General features: G+C 46.9%; 1 protein-coding gene across 1 annotated transcript in view; it reads left to right on the forward strand.

The window, feature by feature from the left end:
• ATP6V1G3 (ATPase H+ transporting V1 subunit G3) overlaps positions 1–15,056 on the forward strand; it is a 37,724-nt gene extending 22,668 nt beyond the window's left edge. The window contains exons 2-3 of the mRNA XM_083359785.1: positions 1,256–1,356; positions 10,517–15,056. Of these exons, the coding sequence (XP_083215911.1) occupies positions 1,256–1,356; positions 10,517–10,690 (275 nt within the window). The 3' untranslated portion in view covers positions 10,691–15,056. The remainder of the gene's footprint in view (positions 1–1,255; positions 1,357–10,516) is intronic.
• Positions 15,057–15,330: the final 274 nt, after the last annotated feature.

Genomic DNA, 15,330 nt, shown 5'->3' on the forward strand with positions numbered 1-15,330 from the left:
ATGTTTAAATGTGGCACCAGGAAGTTTGTACTTTCAGACCTGGAAAATTTGGTTAATGTAGCCTTACAGAATTAGTTCATCTAATCATGTTTGCTGTCTAGTTTACCTGGGAGGGCTAATAATTCTTGTATAGCATAGGGCTGTGGTAGCGAACCTATGGCATGTGTGCCACAGGCAGCACGCAGAGCCCTCTCTGTGGGCACGTGCGCCGTTACCCTAGTCCTAGGCCTTCAGCTGGGTTTTATAAAACCTTTCGGTCTCTAAAAGGTTCGCCATCACTGGCATAGGGTATCTAAGCAGAGTATTGCTCAGGATAATAAAATAATTTGTCCAATTTGGATACATCATGTTGTACCAATCTAACTCTGTGGTTTGTATTTCATTATTTATAGTTTAGTGCTGTGTGTGTAGGTCAACTATACTTTAAACCATTTAGCGAATTGAAGGACCACCTTTCCCAGTCACATCTACTTGACCCACTAGAGGGAGGAAGCAGGGAATGCTATGAGTCTCCTCTCCTAAGGAGGTCCATCTAGTGGGATTAAGAAGAAAGGCCTTCTCTGTGATGGCTCCCTCCCTGTGGAATATCATCCTCACAAATTGGCCCCCACTTTGACACCCTTTCTCAAGACCCTGTAGACCTAATTTTGTCCATGGGCCTGGAGACTTCACAATGGGATTAAGTGGTTTATTTGATTGTTGTTGCCCAATGGTAGAGGGTTGTTGCTTTTTATTATTTTTCTATTGGGTTTTTATCTTTGTAAGCTGCCCAAAGTTACAGAGAGTGAGTTGGACAGCCATATACATTTTCTTAAATAACTGAATGTGACAAGGAAATTGGGTCATTCTGTATAAGATGATAGTGACAAAGACGCTTGAGCCCTTGAGATCAGTTCAATTCAAAGCTTCCCAAGAAATTATGGGAATCTATTTTTTTAAAGAGTACCGGTATTAAACAGTGATCAACAAAACACTGAGAAATTTCTTCAAATCTCTCCAGTAGATGCAAAAATAATTTATGGCATAATTCCTGACTATATTGCATTCAGACTGTTCTTGAACTAAGGAAGGGACTGAGTTTTCATTTTTTTATTTATTTTTTTATTTTAATCCCATTTATATCCCGCCCTTCTCCGAAGACTCAGGGCGGCTTACAATTTAAGCACAAACCAATGTGCTTAGCAATTTTGTCTGACCTCCTGCAGTAAATAAATGTACAAAATAATCCAATTAAAATGGATGGTTTCTTTTTCAGGAAAAGGAAAGAGACTGAAGCAGGCCAAGGAAGAAGCCATAGCAGAGATAGACCACTATAGGCTCCAGAGGGAAAAAGATTTCAGATGGAAGCATTCCAAAGTAAGACTATCAAGGGAAGGTTAGATCATTGAAACCTTTCAAGTTTGAAGTCCTCAAGATGTTTCTGACTAGTTACATGGGCTACGCTGGCTAGTGCTGATGCCAACTGGAAATAAAGTGTCTGAAACCACAAACTGGGGAAAGCAGGGGCAGTACATATTAGGAATTGTTCATACATTTTGTGTAATCTGTCAGGCCCAAAGAGCCAAGAACAATGTGCTGAATTGCTTCAGAATATTGTTGTTTGCCTATAGACAGGAATCTTGCCCAACTAAATCGCTTATTTGCATAACTACTAGATATTCCCTGCCAACTGCTAGGGAGAGTTCACCTTCACCCTCTTTTGGCATACCAAAGATTCCAAGCTTCTTACCGGGAAAGAGCCCTCCCATCCTGTAACTCTGGCCTACATTCCATCACAATTCAGATTTTGTATGAAATGTGAAATGTGTGAAATGCACACATTCCTTTATTGAGCAAGTAAAAAGCTTAACTACTAGTCCTGATATGTTCATTTGATGTAAATAATACAAAATATAGATTGTTGTTGTTGTTACCAAAACATTCCTTAAACCCCAGGAAAGGGGATAATATTAAAATTATTATCCCTATCCTCAGCCTGGCTCCTTGCTTGATTCAAAGGGATAAGAAGGAGGGAAGATAAAACACTAGCAGATTTGCAAGATTCTGTTACTATAATCCAGGGCTTTTCAACCAGTGGTATGGGTACCATCTGTGGTACATTGGCATCTGGCAGGTGGAACGCGACCATCCTAGAAAAGTGGTAGTGGTGCAGGGGAATGAGTTGAACCGGTGGCAGCACTGCACAAGCCTGAGCAAGAGATGGCTTCAGGGCTGTCAGTGCTCAGCAGAAGCACCAGGATCAGTGCCGCTTTCCAGCTGGAGCTCGGCACTGATCCTGGCGCTTCTGAGCCCAGAAGAAGCGCCAATCAGCTGGAAAGTTGCAGCATCCCTAGGGTCTTGTGATTTACATTCAGATGCTTGGCAACTGATTCATATTTATGACGGTCACAGTGTCCCAGGGTCATGTGAAGTGACCCAAACCTGCCGCAACCACCCAGCAGATGGGTGGGGAATAAAAACCAAACACCCCCCACCCCATCCCCGCTGCCAACCCCCACAGAAATGCTCACAACAATGAAAACCTCGGACAGGAGGAAGAGTGCCACCAGGCGGGCTGGAAGCTGTCTTGCTTGGCTGTGGCTTGGAGGGCACTTTTTTCAGTGCCATTGTAACTTCAAATAGTCACTAAGTGAACTGTTGTAAGTTGAGGACTACCTGTACTTCATCACTTTTTTCCTTTTTTTTTTTTTGGTCATCAAGTTTTTTTGACACCTTGCTAGGTGACAGGTGGTACTCGGATGTTGCCATATCCTAAAAGTGGTACAATGGGTGAAAAGGTTGAAAAGCCCTGCTATAATCTATCTCAATAACATATATTTATAAACTTCTTGTGGAGGCTGTTTCCTGATCTGGCCCATCTTACAGAGAGAAGCTGACCACGCTAGCCAGACACCTAAACTGATTGAGGCAACTGACTGAGCTTTTAAAATTAGGTTGTCTATTTCTCAAAAATCAGTGTGATCCCTGGCTGAGGATTAAGTTCATAAAAAGCCACTCTTTTTATGCACTAAAAAAATCAATGAATAGAAAATTTAATCTTATATCTGTTGTCATTCATATTAGTCGTTCTTGAAGGTCTCCTCTGAAAAAGTAAAGAATGATGAAAGGGTTTTGCCCACATATTTGGCAGCAATTCCCAAGTAGTGTATTTAGAATTCTGTAAGGTTAAAACATTTAAATTGGTGTGAAAAGGAAGCACAAAACTAGAAGAAAGGAGTCACAGTTTGGAATGTATGCATCTGTTTTTAACATCACCTTGCTAAATTGTTCAATTGATGTGGAAATATTATTTAATTAAATGGTAGGTCAATGTTGTTTCCACCACAATCTGTCAAATATTTAGTTAATTAAAAACAATTATCACAAAACCCCAACCCTGTGCATACTGTTCAGGCAAATTCATGCTTAGTATGGAATGCTGCAGGATACAATTTCATACTTTTTCCATCTCTGCATCAATGATGGTTATAACAATGGGTAACAATATAATATTGCACACAGTAAGTATATTCACTCAATAAACTGATCGCATTTACTTTTTCTCAATTCCCACAATGAAATATCAGGAAAAAAGATAAATCAAATTCTTTTGCAACCCAGATTAACCATGTGAGGCCTGCGGAGACATTTCTCTTACTTTGTGTATCGCTTTTAAAAACTGTTTATATATCTTGATTTATTAATGTTCCACCTCTCCTTCAGAAGTCAAAGTGGCATACTTGACACTTCCTCTTATTTTTTGCTCACAGTAACAAGTTGGTGAGGTAAATTGAGCTGAGTGTCTGACGATAGACTTGACTCTGAGTATACCTGTCCTACCCAGCATCTAAATCACTATACCACACTGCCTCTCAGAGACCTAAAACCCAGCCTAAATGCTCTAGTTGGAAGTTGGGATCTAATACTCCTTCTCCCAAAGGTGCTTTTTCAAGAGACAGCTGGACTTTTTCTTTGAAGACTTTTTGCTTCTCATCCAAGAAGCTTATTCAACTCTGACTGGATGGTGGGAAATGAAAGGATTTATATTCCTTGCAGACAGCTGGCCATTTGCATTTTTAGAGAGTTGTTGAGGCTACTTGGAGGTTTATCTGTGTCTCAAGGTCACCTGAAAGGTGCAAATGGTGTGGAGCCTTCTTGGAACTGCTGGAACAGTTTGGTTTTGTTGCAGATGTTTTATTACCCAACTAGAGAATATAAGTGTTATTAGAGTGTGGGGTTTGCTCTCTTTTTATATATTAGTGCAGTGGCCTCCAATCTTTCGGGTGCCAGGGAGTGGTTCTGTGGAGAGTGGCTTTTCCAGGGACTGGTAGGGTGTGGTTTTACATGCTAGCTGCCTCCTGTGCATGCGCAGAAGGGGTTTCACTCACTTGCATGGCCCAGTTCCTGGTGGGCCACAGCTTGGTGCCAGTCCATGGCCTGGGGGTTGGGGACCCCTGTACTAATGGCTTGCCCAATCAGTGTTGGTGGGAGTTGTTGTGACTCAGGGCCAGCCTGTGGGTCCGACAGCCGGTTCCGATGTATCGGATGACTCAGATGAGGGGGAGGAGGGAAACGAACCGGCTGATGATGGTTTGGAGACTTTGCAGAGCCCTCAGCCGGGGACCTCTTCTCAGCTGCGTGAGCCCGAGAGTGCGGAGGAAGATGACCCACAGCTGGCCCTGTTCAAGGACGCCCGACGCAGGAGGCAGTCGAGCAGGAACAAACAAAGAAAGGCTGTGGGACTCCTCGGGAGGAGGCACAGGGAGACCACGCCCTGAGCTCTCTATAAAAGGAGTGTTTGGGGAGGGGCTGGTTGCTGAAAGCAACTTTTCCGCTTGAGAAGACAAGCTCTAGTGTTTTTGTTAACTGCGTAATTAAATCTTGGCAGATGCCTTTTAGCCTTGGACGCTCTCCAGTCTCTTCTTTCTGAATAGGGGTTTGCCTTACTACAAGGCCAGAAGAGGGCTGGTTCAGAACAGTTTGCTTTCAGCCACCCACCCCTTATTACTACGATGGAGCAGCTTCTTGCCGAGAATGCCCAGCTCACCCAGCAACTCATTTTGCTGGCAGCTCAGGTGGCTCAACTGCAAGCTCAGGTACATGCTGCACCCCCACCCAGGAGGAAATGTCAGATAGCTATGCTGGATAAATTTGCTGGTAAACCAGAACTGTTTCCTGCCTTCCTGGGACAATGCCAGCTTTTTATCAGCGTGAGAGCAGCTGATTTCCCCACTGACCGAGATAAGGTGGGATTCGTGTTGAGCCTTCTGTCGGGAGATGCAGCTCGTTGGGGCACGCCTCTGTTGGCACAGCCTAGCCCTTTGTTGGATAACTTTGGGGGGTTTTGTGACCATATGCGCCTCATGTACGAGGACCCGATTAAGGCGCAGACTGCCACCCGACGCCTGAAAGCTTTGAGGCAGGGTCAGCGCCCTCTACAGGCCTATATCAGCGATTTCCGGCTGCTTAGCCAGGATTCTGCCTGGAATGAGGCTGCGCTCGTGGATGCCTTTCAGGATGGCTTGTCAGAGGAGATGTTGGATGAGCTGGCCCGCGTGGACATTCCCTCAGATCTGAATGGGCTGATCCATCTTTGTCTGCGGATCGATGCCCGGCTGCAGCAGCGAAAGAGTCGCCGTGCCACCCCACAGACCCCTGCCGCCCCTGTTGTGCGTGAGCCCCCAGTCCAGAGGGAGGAGCCAATGGAGCTGGGTGCCGCCAGGTCCCGTCTATCGGTGACAGAAATGGACAGACGACGATCGGAGGGGTTGTGTTTTTACTGTGGGGACCCTGGACATTTGGCTGCTTCTTGTCCAAAGAAGCGTCAGCGGGCATCAGTGACCAAGCCGGCCCCGAGAAAGTCCCCTGCTTTGCTGTCGGGAAACGGCCCGAGCCCGATCTAGTCGGTGTGATAGATTGGACGACCCACCACGACCACGCCGAGCGACGCCATTCCGATGGTGCCTGTGAACCTCCACGGCATTTGATTTTGGAGGCACGACTGATCCTTCCTGGCAAGCCAGAGGGGATTCCGGTCCATGCCTTAATTGACTCTGGGGCTACCACTAACTTTATGGACTCGGCCTTCGTGGCCAAATGGGCTGTTCCTCAGTGTCCGGTGGATCCGCCCATGCTAGTGGAGACTATTGATGGTCGAGTGCTCCTGTCCGGGCCTATTACGGCCGCCACGCAACCAGTGAGTATGGCTATCAGTTCCCATGTGGAGGCCATTCAGTTCTACATCACTTCGGATCTGCACTTCCCCGTGGTCCTGGGACTGGCGTGGCTCCGGGCGCATGATCCACAGATCTATTGGTCTCAGAACTTGGTCACCTTCCCAAGTTTGCAGTGCGTGGACCACACCCGCCATATCTGTGCCGGCCAGGTGGAGGGCTCCCCAGGAGTTTCTTTGCCTCCCGAACTGTCCGACTTTGCTGATGTGTTCAGTGAGTCAGAGGCGGACCAATTACCCCCGCACAGGCCCTATGACTGTTCCATTGATCTAGTTCCTGATGCACCTCTCCCAGTGGGGCGTTTGTATTCCATGTCGGAGCCCGAGTTGGCTGCATTGCGGGACTTCTTGACAAAGAATTTGGCTCGTGGTTTCATCCGGCCCTCGTCCTCGCCAGTGTCTGCGCCCGTGCTCTTCGTCAAAAAGAAGTCGGGCGAGTTACGGCTCTGCTGTGACTACCGGAAACTCAACGCCATCACGGTGCGTAACCGCTACCCACTGCCCCTCATCCCCGAGCTCTTGGACCGACTCCGGGAGGCTAAGATCTTCACGAAACTGGACCTGCGTGGAGCTTACAACCTCGTCAGGGTTCAGCCGGGTGATGAGTGGAAGACGGCGTTTGGTACTCGCTATGGACATTTCGAGTACACGGTGATGCCGTTTGGCCTGACCAACGCCCCCACGGTGTTTCAGCATTTTATGAACGACATCTTTCGAGATCTGTTGGACCAGTTTGTCGTAATTTACCTGGACGACATCCTGATTTACTCCCCGTCGCGTGAAGCGCATCATCAGCATCTCCGTCAGGTCCTGCAGCGCCTCCGGAAACATCGGCTGTTTGCCAAGTTGGAGAAGTGCCAGTTCTACCAGGTGACCATCGATTTTCTGGGTCACCGCATTTCTCCTGAGGGCATCGCCATGGAACCGAGTAAAGTTGAGTCGTTGCAGAGTTGGCAACCCCCACGTCGCGTGAAGGATGTTCAGCGACTTCTTGGATTTGCCAACTACTATCGAACATTCATCCCTGGCTTTGCTGCCTTGACAGCCCCCCTCACCCGGCTCCTGCAGAAGAAGACTCGGTTCCAGTGGAACGCCCCCGAACAACAGGCGTTCCAAGCTTTGAAGGACGCCTTCATGAAGGAGCCCATTTTGAAGCATCCTGACCTGCAACGGCCGTTTGTCGTGGAGGCGGACACCTCCGACATTGCCATTGGGGCCGTGTTACTCCAGGCAACGACGCCCAATGGTACCCTTTTCCCCTGCGCGTATCACTCTCGGAAATTGAACCCCTCGGAGCGCAACTATACCATCTGGGAGAAGGAGCTGCTGGCCATCAAGGCGGCGTTCGAGGCTTGGAGGCATCATCTGGAGGGGGCGCGGCATCAAATCGAGGTCCGGATGGACCACAAGAATCTGGAAAGCCTGCAGACCGCTCGGAATTTGAACCAACGCCAGATCCGGTGGTCCCTCTTCTTTGCGAGGTTTGACTTCCGGGTGCGGTACATACCAAGCGGGCAGAACCAGAGAGCGGATGCTCTGTCCAGGAAGCCCGAGTACACCCGAGTGGAAGACAAGCTTCCGCCCAGGACAGTGATCCCCGTCGAGTCTTTTGCTGCGGTGCGGGAGCCGGTGGATATACGGGCTCGGATCCGGGAGGCGCAGCAGCAGGAGGCGTGGGTGGCTCAGCAGAAGGAAGAGGTGGGGCCAGATTCGCCTTGGTCGGTCACGGATGGACTCCTGTATTATCGTGACCGGCTCTATGTTCCAGGAGGGCCACTCAGGGGACTCGTCCTCAGCCAATGTCATGATAACCCGGCTGCGGGGCATTTTGGCCTGTTCAAGACTCTGAACCTGGTCTCCCGTACCTTCTGGTGGCCCCGAGTCCGACACGATGTCCAGTCTTATGTCACCTCCTGCGTCCCATGCAGGCAGGCCAAGTCAGCGACAGGGGCCCCGCCTGGTTTACTGCAGCCTTTGCCAACGCCCAAGAGACCCTGGGGGGCTGTGTCCATGGACTTTCTGACGGATCTACCCCCATCCTCCGGCTTCACGACAGTGTTTGTGGTGGTGGACATGTTGACCAAGATGGCGCACTTCATCCCCTGTCACGGCTTACCGTCAGCTCGCGCCACTAGTCGCATGTTCATCCAACAGGTGTTCCGGCTGCACGGCCTTCCCGATAGGGTCGTCTCCGATAGGGGGGCCCAGTTTACAGCCCGCTTCTGGCAGGAGTTGATGCGGGCGTTGGACATCAAGGTTTGCCTCTCGTCCGCGCATCATCCTCAGACCGACGGGGGTACCGAGAAGGTCATCGGCATCTTAGAGCAGTATCTGCGCTGCTATGTTAACCTGCAGCAGGACAATTGGGTGGACTATTTGGCCATAGCCGAGTTTGCCTTTAACAACTCGCAGCACACCTCCACGCAGATGACACCGTTCTTGGCCAACGTGGGTTATCACCCCAGGTTTTTCCCCCTTTCTCCCGTGGACTCACCGGAGCCGGCAGCGAACGAATTCATGGCGGAATTACAGGCGATCCATCGGTTGGTGCGACGGCAGCTGGAGAAGGCCAAGGCCGACTACAAGAGGTTCGCCGATCGGTCGAGAAGGGATACGCCTCCATTATCGGTGGGGGATCGGGTCTGGCTGTCCACCAGGAACCTACCATCCACTCGGCCGGCGAGGAAGCTGGACCACCGTTACCTTGGACCATTCCCAGTCGAGGCCGTCATCAACCCGGTCGCCTATCGTTTAACTCTGCCACGTTCCCTGCGCGTGCACCCCGTCTTCCATCGGTCCTTGTTGGTCCCCGAACAACCGGCTTGTCCACTTCGCCAAGCGGAACCTCCCCCATCAGGACCTCGTGATGGCGACAGCACCCCCGAGTACGAGGTCGCCAGCATCAGGGATTCCCGCTGGCTGAAAGGTCGCTTCCAGTACCTGATCGAGTGGAAAGGGTACGGGCCGGAGGACTTCACATGGGAAGACGCGACCGCCGTTCATGCCCCTGCGTTGGTGACTGCTTTTCACGAACAGTTCCCATCCCGACCGCATCCGGATCGGCAGACCCGGGGGAAGGGCCCTGCGGTGCGGGATAGTGTTGTGACTCAGGGCCAGCCTGTGGGTCCGACAGCCGGTTCCGATGTATCGGATGACTCAGATGAGGGGGAGGAGGGAAACGAACCGGCTGATGATGGTTTGGAGACTTTGCAGAGCCCTCAGCCGGGGACCTCTTCTCAGCTGCGTGAGCCCGAGAGTGCGGAGGAAGATGACCCACAGCTGGCCCTGTTCAAGGACGCCCGACGCAGGAGGCAGTCGAGCAGGAACAAACAAAGAAAGGCTGTGGGACTCCTCGGGAGGAGGCACAGGGAGACCACGCCCTGAGCTCTCTATAAAAGGAGTGTTTGGGGAGGGGCTGGTTGCTGAAAGCAACTTTTCCGCTTGAGAAGACAAGCTCTAGTGTTTTTGTTAACTGCGTAATTAAATCTTGGCAGATGCCTTTTAGCCTTGGACGCTCTCCAGTCTCTTCTTTCTGAATAGGGGTTTGCCTTACTACAAGGCCAGAAGAGGGCTGGTTCAGAACAGGAGTGTTGTTGTTGGTTCTTTGGCGATTTAGCAACTGGGTTAGGACGCTGAGCTTGTCGATCAGAAGGTCCGGCAGTTTGGCGGGTCGAATCCCGAGTGCCACATAACAAAGTGAGTGCCTGTTACTCGTCCCAGCTTCTGCCAACCTAGCAGTTCGAAAGCATGTAAAAATGCAAGTAGAAAAATAGGGACCACTACGGTGGGAAGGTAACAGCGTTCCATGCGCCTTTGGCATCTAGTCATGCCGGCCACATGACCACGGAGACGTCCTCAGACAAGCGCTGGCTCTTTGGCTTTGAAACGGAGATGAGCACCGGCCCCTAGAGTCGGAAACGACTAGCACGCATGTGCTGGGGAACCTTTACCTTTACCTTTACCTAATTTAGCATGGGGGTAGCAAAGTGCACTAGCTTTGTAGATAGTCTTGTAAGAACTTTGCCATCTTCTATTTTTTTGTTGTTTTTTTATTTTCTTTGGCTGCTTCAGAGAGATAAATACACACAAACACACCCAATACAAACCTCTCTAGCCCATAATCCTAGATCCCCACAAGAGGCAAGATGGCAAGAGAGATAATCCCTAAGAAAGGACTTTTTGAATAACAGCTTCCTGTTGTTAAAAGAGCATTATACAAATCACAGAGAAGAACATGAGTTCTCTTGAAACTTGTATAGACGTTTTTGCTTACTTTACATATTATATCTTGTTTTGTCTTTGCAGATAATGGGCTCTCATGATAATCTATCAACAAAAATAGATGAAGAAACTGCAGCAAAGATCCAAGGCCTTACTAATAATTATCACAAGAACATGGAGAATGTGCTTAGTGATCTATTAGGCAAAGTGTATGACATCAATCCTGATATCCATCCAAATTATACATATACAATTTAAATCCCCTATGGAAATGTTTTAAAAGAAGCAGTTCTTGCAAAATGAGACAGCCTAACGAAGATGGCAGATTGGGAACTATCATTTTATATTAGCTTGTTACCAATTATATTTTTATCACCAGCCAGGACCAAACAGAATCCATTTGGATTTTCTGTTTCCAACAGCCAAATTATTACACATAATTTTACTACAGGTTTTTTTAATTATTATTGCTTTCTTCATTCCAGCTGGATATATAATATAATCTCAAAGCTGAAACATATTCTTGAGCATAATATTTGTAATATGGCCAGCTTTTATAGGCAACTCTCTGGCAACATAGATTTCTACCCTCACCTTTTTTTTCTTTTTTATAGCAAAGATTGTATCACTTAAATATGGGCAAAAGCAGAAAAAAGAATTGCTTGACACCAGCAGCTTTTAAGTGGGTGTCTCTTTATTTTTCTTCTGATGTTCTCTACTGCTTGGAGCGTATTTTGTCATATGGCTTGTTGTAGGAAATCTGTTTGTCTCAATATGTGGAGTTTTAAAATAACTAAGTATACAATAAATATTATATATTATTAGACTTAACATTAACCATGTGTCTCTAGCGTGGTACATATGGGGAAACTACAGTCACATTTATTGGATGCCTTTACATATCAGACGTACAGTAATTGTCCCAAGTTATGTTGGAATTAGAAGTTCTGTCTGTGAGTTGGCACTTGGCCAAAATAATCCTCTCTCTTATTCATTGTGTCAAAAACATATTTGCTTGGTTACAGCAAAGATAGGTATGTGACACCTCTGAAATAAGTAAGCGTCCTATTCATGGGATAGGTTAAAGGTAGACTCCAACTCACAAGAAGTGGTAAGCAGTTCCATCTCTAAGTCTGACTAATGTCATAAGTAAAGAGCGGTTCTCCATAGGTTCTGCATGGTAGACTGGGTGGGATCAATCATAAAGAGACAATTTCTGCTGCTGAAGATCAGTTCCTCAGTGATGATTCAGTCAGTGGAGGGATACAAATACCTGAACAACCGGTTCTCTTATTGGATGCAGGCCTGGGCCTCCGAGGCCTAGAACAAACTTCCATGCACTTCCAGCGGGCCATTCTAGGCCTAGGAACAGACTTCTGGAAGCAGTGTTCATTCAACCAGTTCTCCAAGCTCAGCAAAATTTAGCTACCAGTTCTGCCAAACCTGTGCAAACTGGCTGAATCCCACCACTGGATACAGTGCCATTTATAGATAGAAGGGTTCTTCAATCTTGCTTACATATTGAGATCTAGAGGAACTGCAAAGATTAATTCAATGAGCTATAATAGTTGCCTATTCTAGTGGGCTTCTAGAACAGCTTGGATGACAAGAAATGACCTGCTTGGAGGTCATATCTCAGCAAAGTGAATGGCCAGTCTTTATCAGAAATGAATTGAGCTTGCTTTATGATATGTATTTTCCTGGAAGTAAGCTCTGGAGCTTACAGGCAAATAAATGTAGGCTTTCATGATCAAGGACATTCAAAAAGATGAATTTCTTGTCCTTTTATCTTTCCTTTGCAGTCACTTGTGCCTCTCAGAGCTCTGCAGCTGAATAGTGCAGGATGATCTATAGCAGGGGTCTTCAAACTTAGCAACTTTAAGACTTGTGGACTTCAACTCTCAAAATTCCTCAGCTGTCTGAGGAATTCTGGGAATTGAAGTCCACAAGTCTTAAAGTTGCCAAGTTCAAAGACCCCTGATCTATAGGGCCACTTAGTGGAAGAGAGAAAAGAAAATATTATTTCCATTAAGTTAATCTCTCTTAAGAGTTAAATTCTGCAAAGCACCTAGGGCTGTTCTCATATTTCTAATTAATAACATTACAACTAATGTAATGGGATGAGTTCCATGGACAGTTGCTAAGGGATTCCATCTAATGTCTTTTTGAAAAATAATTATCAAAATTGTTAAGATTTTAGTTACTTATAAACAAATGACACTTTCAGCAACATTTCCTGCCCTTGATTCTGTTCCAAGTTTTTTTTAGCACTCACCATTCTACTTCTGGCATTTCCATGTTTGGTAAAATATAACTTTTTTTTAAAACAGGCAATTTCTCTATATCAGAAAGTTAAAAATCTGGATGTTACTTTTCTAATCTTCCATTTCTTCAGAAGATTTCTATTCAGATTTCCTAAAATGCTTACATTATTGAAATAAGTGCACATGAATTTTATTGAAATACATGTTATGTTTTGGTTTTTGTGTTTCCTTTCTCGAGATGCAGCAATGCTGTTTTATGTTCATATGTATCCTTCTCTCTAGGACCAAAAGCACATTAAAAATCGCAAGTAATTGCGATACTACCTTACTTAATTTTGTAAGAATCATTGACAGAGATAGCACTATTAATTTTAGAATATTAATTTTAGAATGGAATGATAGAGTCTGAAATTTATTTCCATTAGTAGACAAATCCCAGCAGATGCAATAATATTATGAAAAAGGGAGAACTCGTAGTTGAATCTGTGCTGTTGGAATAGAACAGTGAAAGGACAAGAACCAGACTGTCTGCCATTTTATTCTAGTCAAAGAAAGTTGAATGGTCTGCCTCAACCAGTAGTTAGAATCTAGAATCAGGGACAGATATCCAGATTGAAAAAGGACAGGAAAAACATCCAAAAGGAGGGAAGGTTCATTTTATGACTGTTCTCTCTTTTTTAATTTGTTGAACACTAATATAATTTAATCTAAATATATAAAGAAGGGAAGGGAAGGGAAGGAAAAGAAAGGAAAGAAAAGAAAGGGAAAAGGGAGGAATTGAGATGCTTGCCTTGAAGCATTTGGGAAGTTTGAGAGGCATCAGCTCCCTTTGTTCCTGGAGGAAACTGATTATCTGGACCCGTACCAATCAGGCTTTAGGCCCGGGTACAGCACGGAGACGGCATTGGTCGCACTGGTGAATAATCTCTGGCGGGCTCGGGACAGGGGTTGTTCCTCTGTCCTAGTCCTATTAGACCTCCCAGCGGCTTTTGATACCATCGACCATGGTATCCTACTGCGGCGTCTCAGAGGGTTGGGAGTGGGGGGCACTGTTTTACAGTGGTTCTCCTCCTACCTCCTGGGCCATTCGCAGTCAGTGTTGACGGGAGGGCAGAGATCCACTCCGAGGCCTCTCGTTTGTGGAGTTCCTCAGGGGTCAGTTCTCCCCTCTTGTTCAACATCTATATGAAGCCACTGGGTGAGATCATTCGTGGTTTCGGGGTGGGGTATCATCAGGACGATGATGATACCCAGCTTTTTCTTTCCACCCCAAGCCAACCCAGTGATGCCCTCGACGTGATGTCCCGTTGCCTGGAGGCGGTCCGGGTTTGGATGGGGAGGAACAGACTTCGACTCAATCCCACCAAGACTGAGTGGGTGTGCATACCGGCATCTCGGGAGAACCAGTTTTGTCCATCGTTAACTATGGGGGGTGAGGTGTTACCCCCCATTGATAGGGCCCGCAACTTGGGTGTCCTCCTGGATTCATGGCTCAGTTTAGAAGACCACATAGGAGCCGTGACCAGGGGGGCTTTTGCCCAGGTTCGCCTGGTGCGCCAGTTGCGGCCCTATCTGGAGCAAGATGCCCTATGCACAGTCACTCATGCGCTCGTGACCTCCAGTTAGACTACTGCAACGCTCTCTACATGGGGCTGCCCTTGGGGACCACTCGGAGGCTTCAGCTGGTGCAGAATGCAGCTGTGTGAGTTGTGATGGGAGTCTCCCGATACTCCCATGTAACACCTCTTCTCCATGAGCTGCATTGGCTTCCAGTTGCCATCCGGGTGAGATTCAAGGTGCTGGTGATGACCTATAAAGCCCTACATGGCATGGGTCCGGATTATCTTAGGGAGCACCTGCTGCCAGCATCAACTTCCCATCGTCCTGTGCGCTCCCATAGAGAGGGCCTCCTTAGGGTGCCGCCGATTAGGGAGTGCTGGCGGGCGATCCCCAGAGAGAGGGCATTTTCTGTGGGCACGCCTGCCCTTTGGAATGATTTACCTGTGGAACTCCGGACCACCCCCGATCTGCGTTCATTTCGCCGGGACCTGAAAACCTGGCTTTTCGATCTATCAGGCCTGGACTGAAGGGGTTTTAGCTTTTTAATATTGTTTTAATTGTTGGGCTTTAATTAATGTAATTCATTTTAATTTTAGATTATCTTTTTATATTGTCTTTTATATGCTGCCCTGTAAACCGCCCTGAGTCCTTCGGGAATAGGGCGGTATAGAAAACTAATTAAATAAATAAATAAATAAGTGCATGTCCTTTCTACAAATGATCAAATACAATCTATGTTTCTTGTCATTAAGCACCATAACTGTACACAATGTCAGTGAAGGTTCTCAATCATCCAGGCAGAGATGACTGAAGATACATAACCATACACATACAACGTATGCAGAATACACCTAGTCTGATTTACAGCACATAAACTGATTACTTTCGTTCATCATTTGACATGTCTTCAGGGTTTTGTGTAAAAGAGTGGCTTTCCTTGTGTCTTTTCTTCTTTTTGGGTAGGCAAAACAATGAATCCCCTTCACTATAAATAATCATCAATGTCCCAATTTAGGCAAAATGTAACATGGTATAAGAGGTAAGCAATCTACTAGCATTTAATAAAGAACATTC

Source organism: Vipera ursinii, assembly GCF_947247035.1.
Source record: "Vipera ursinii genome assembly, chromosome: 3".
NCBI lineage: Eukaryota > Metazoa > Chordata > Lepidosauria > Squamata > Viperidae > Vipera > Vipera ursinii.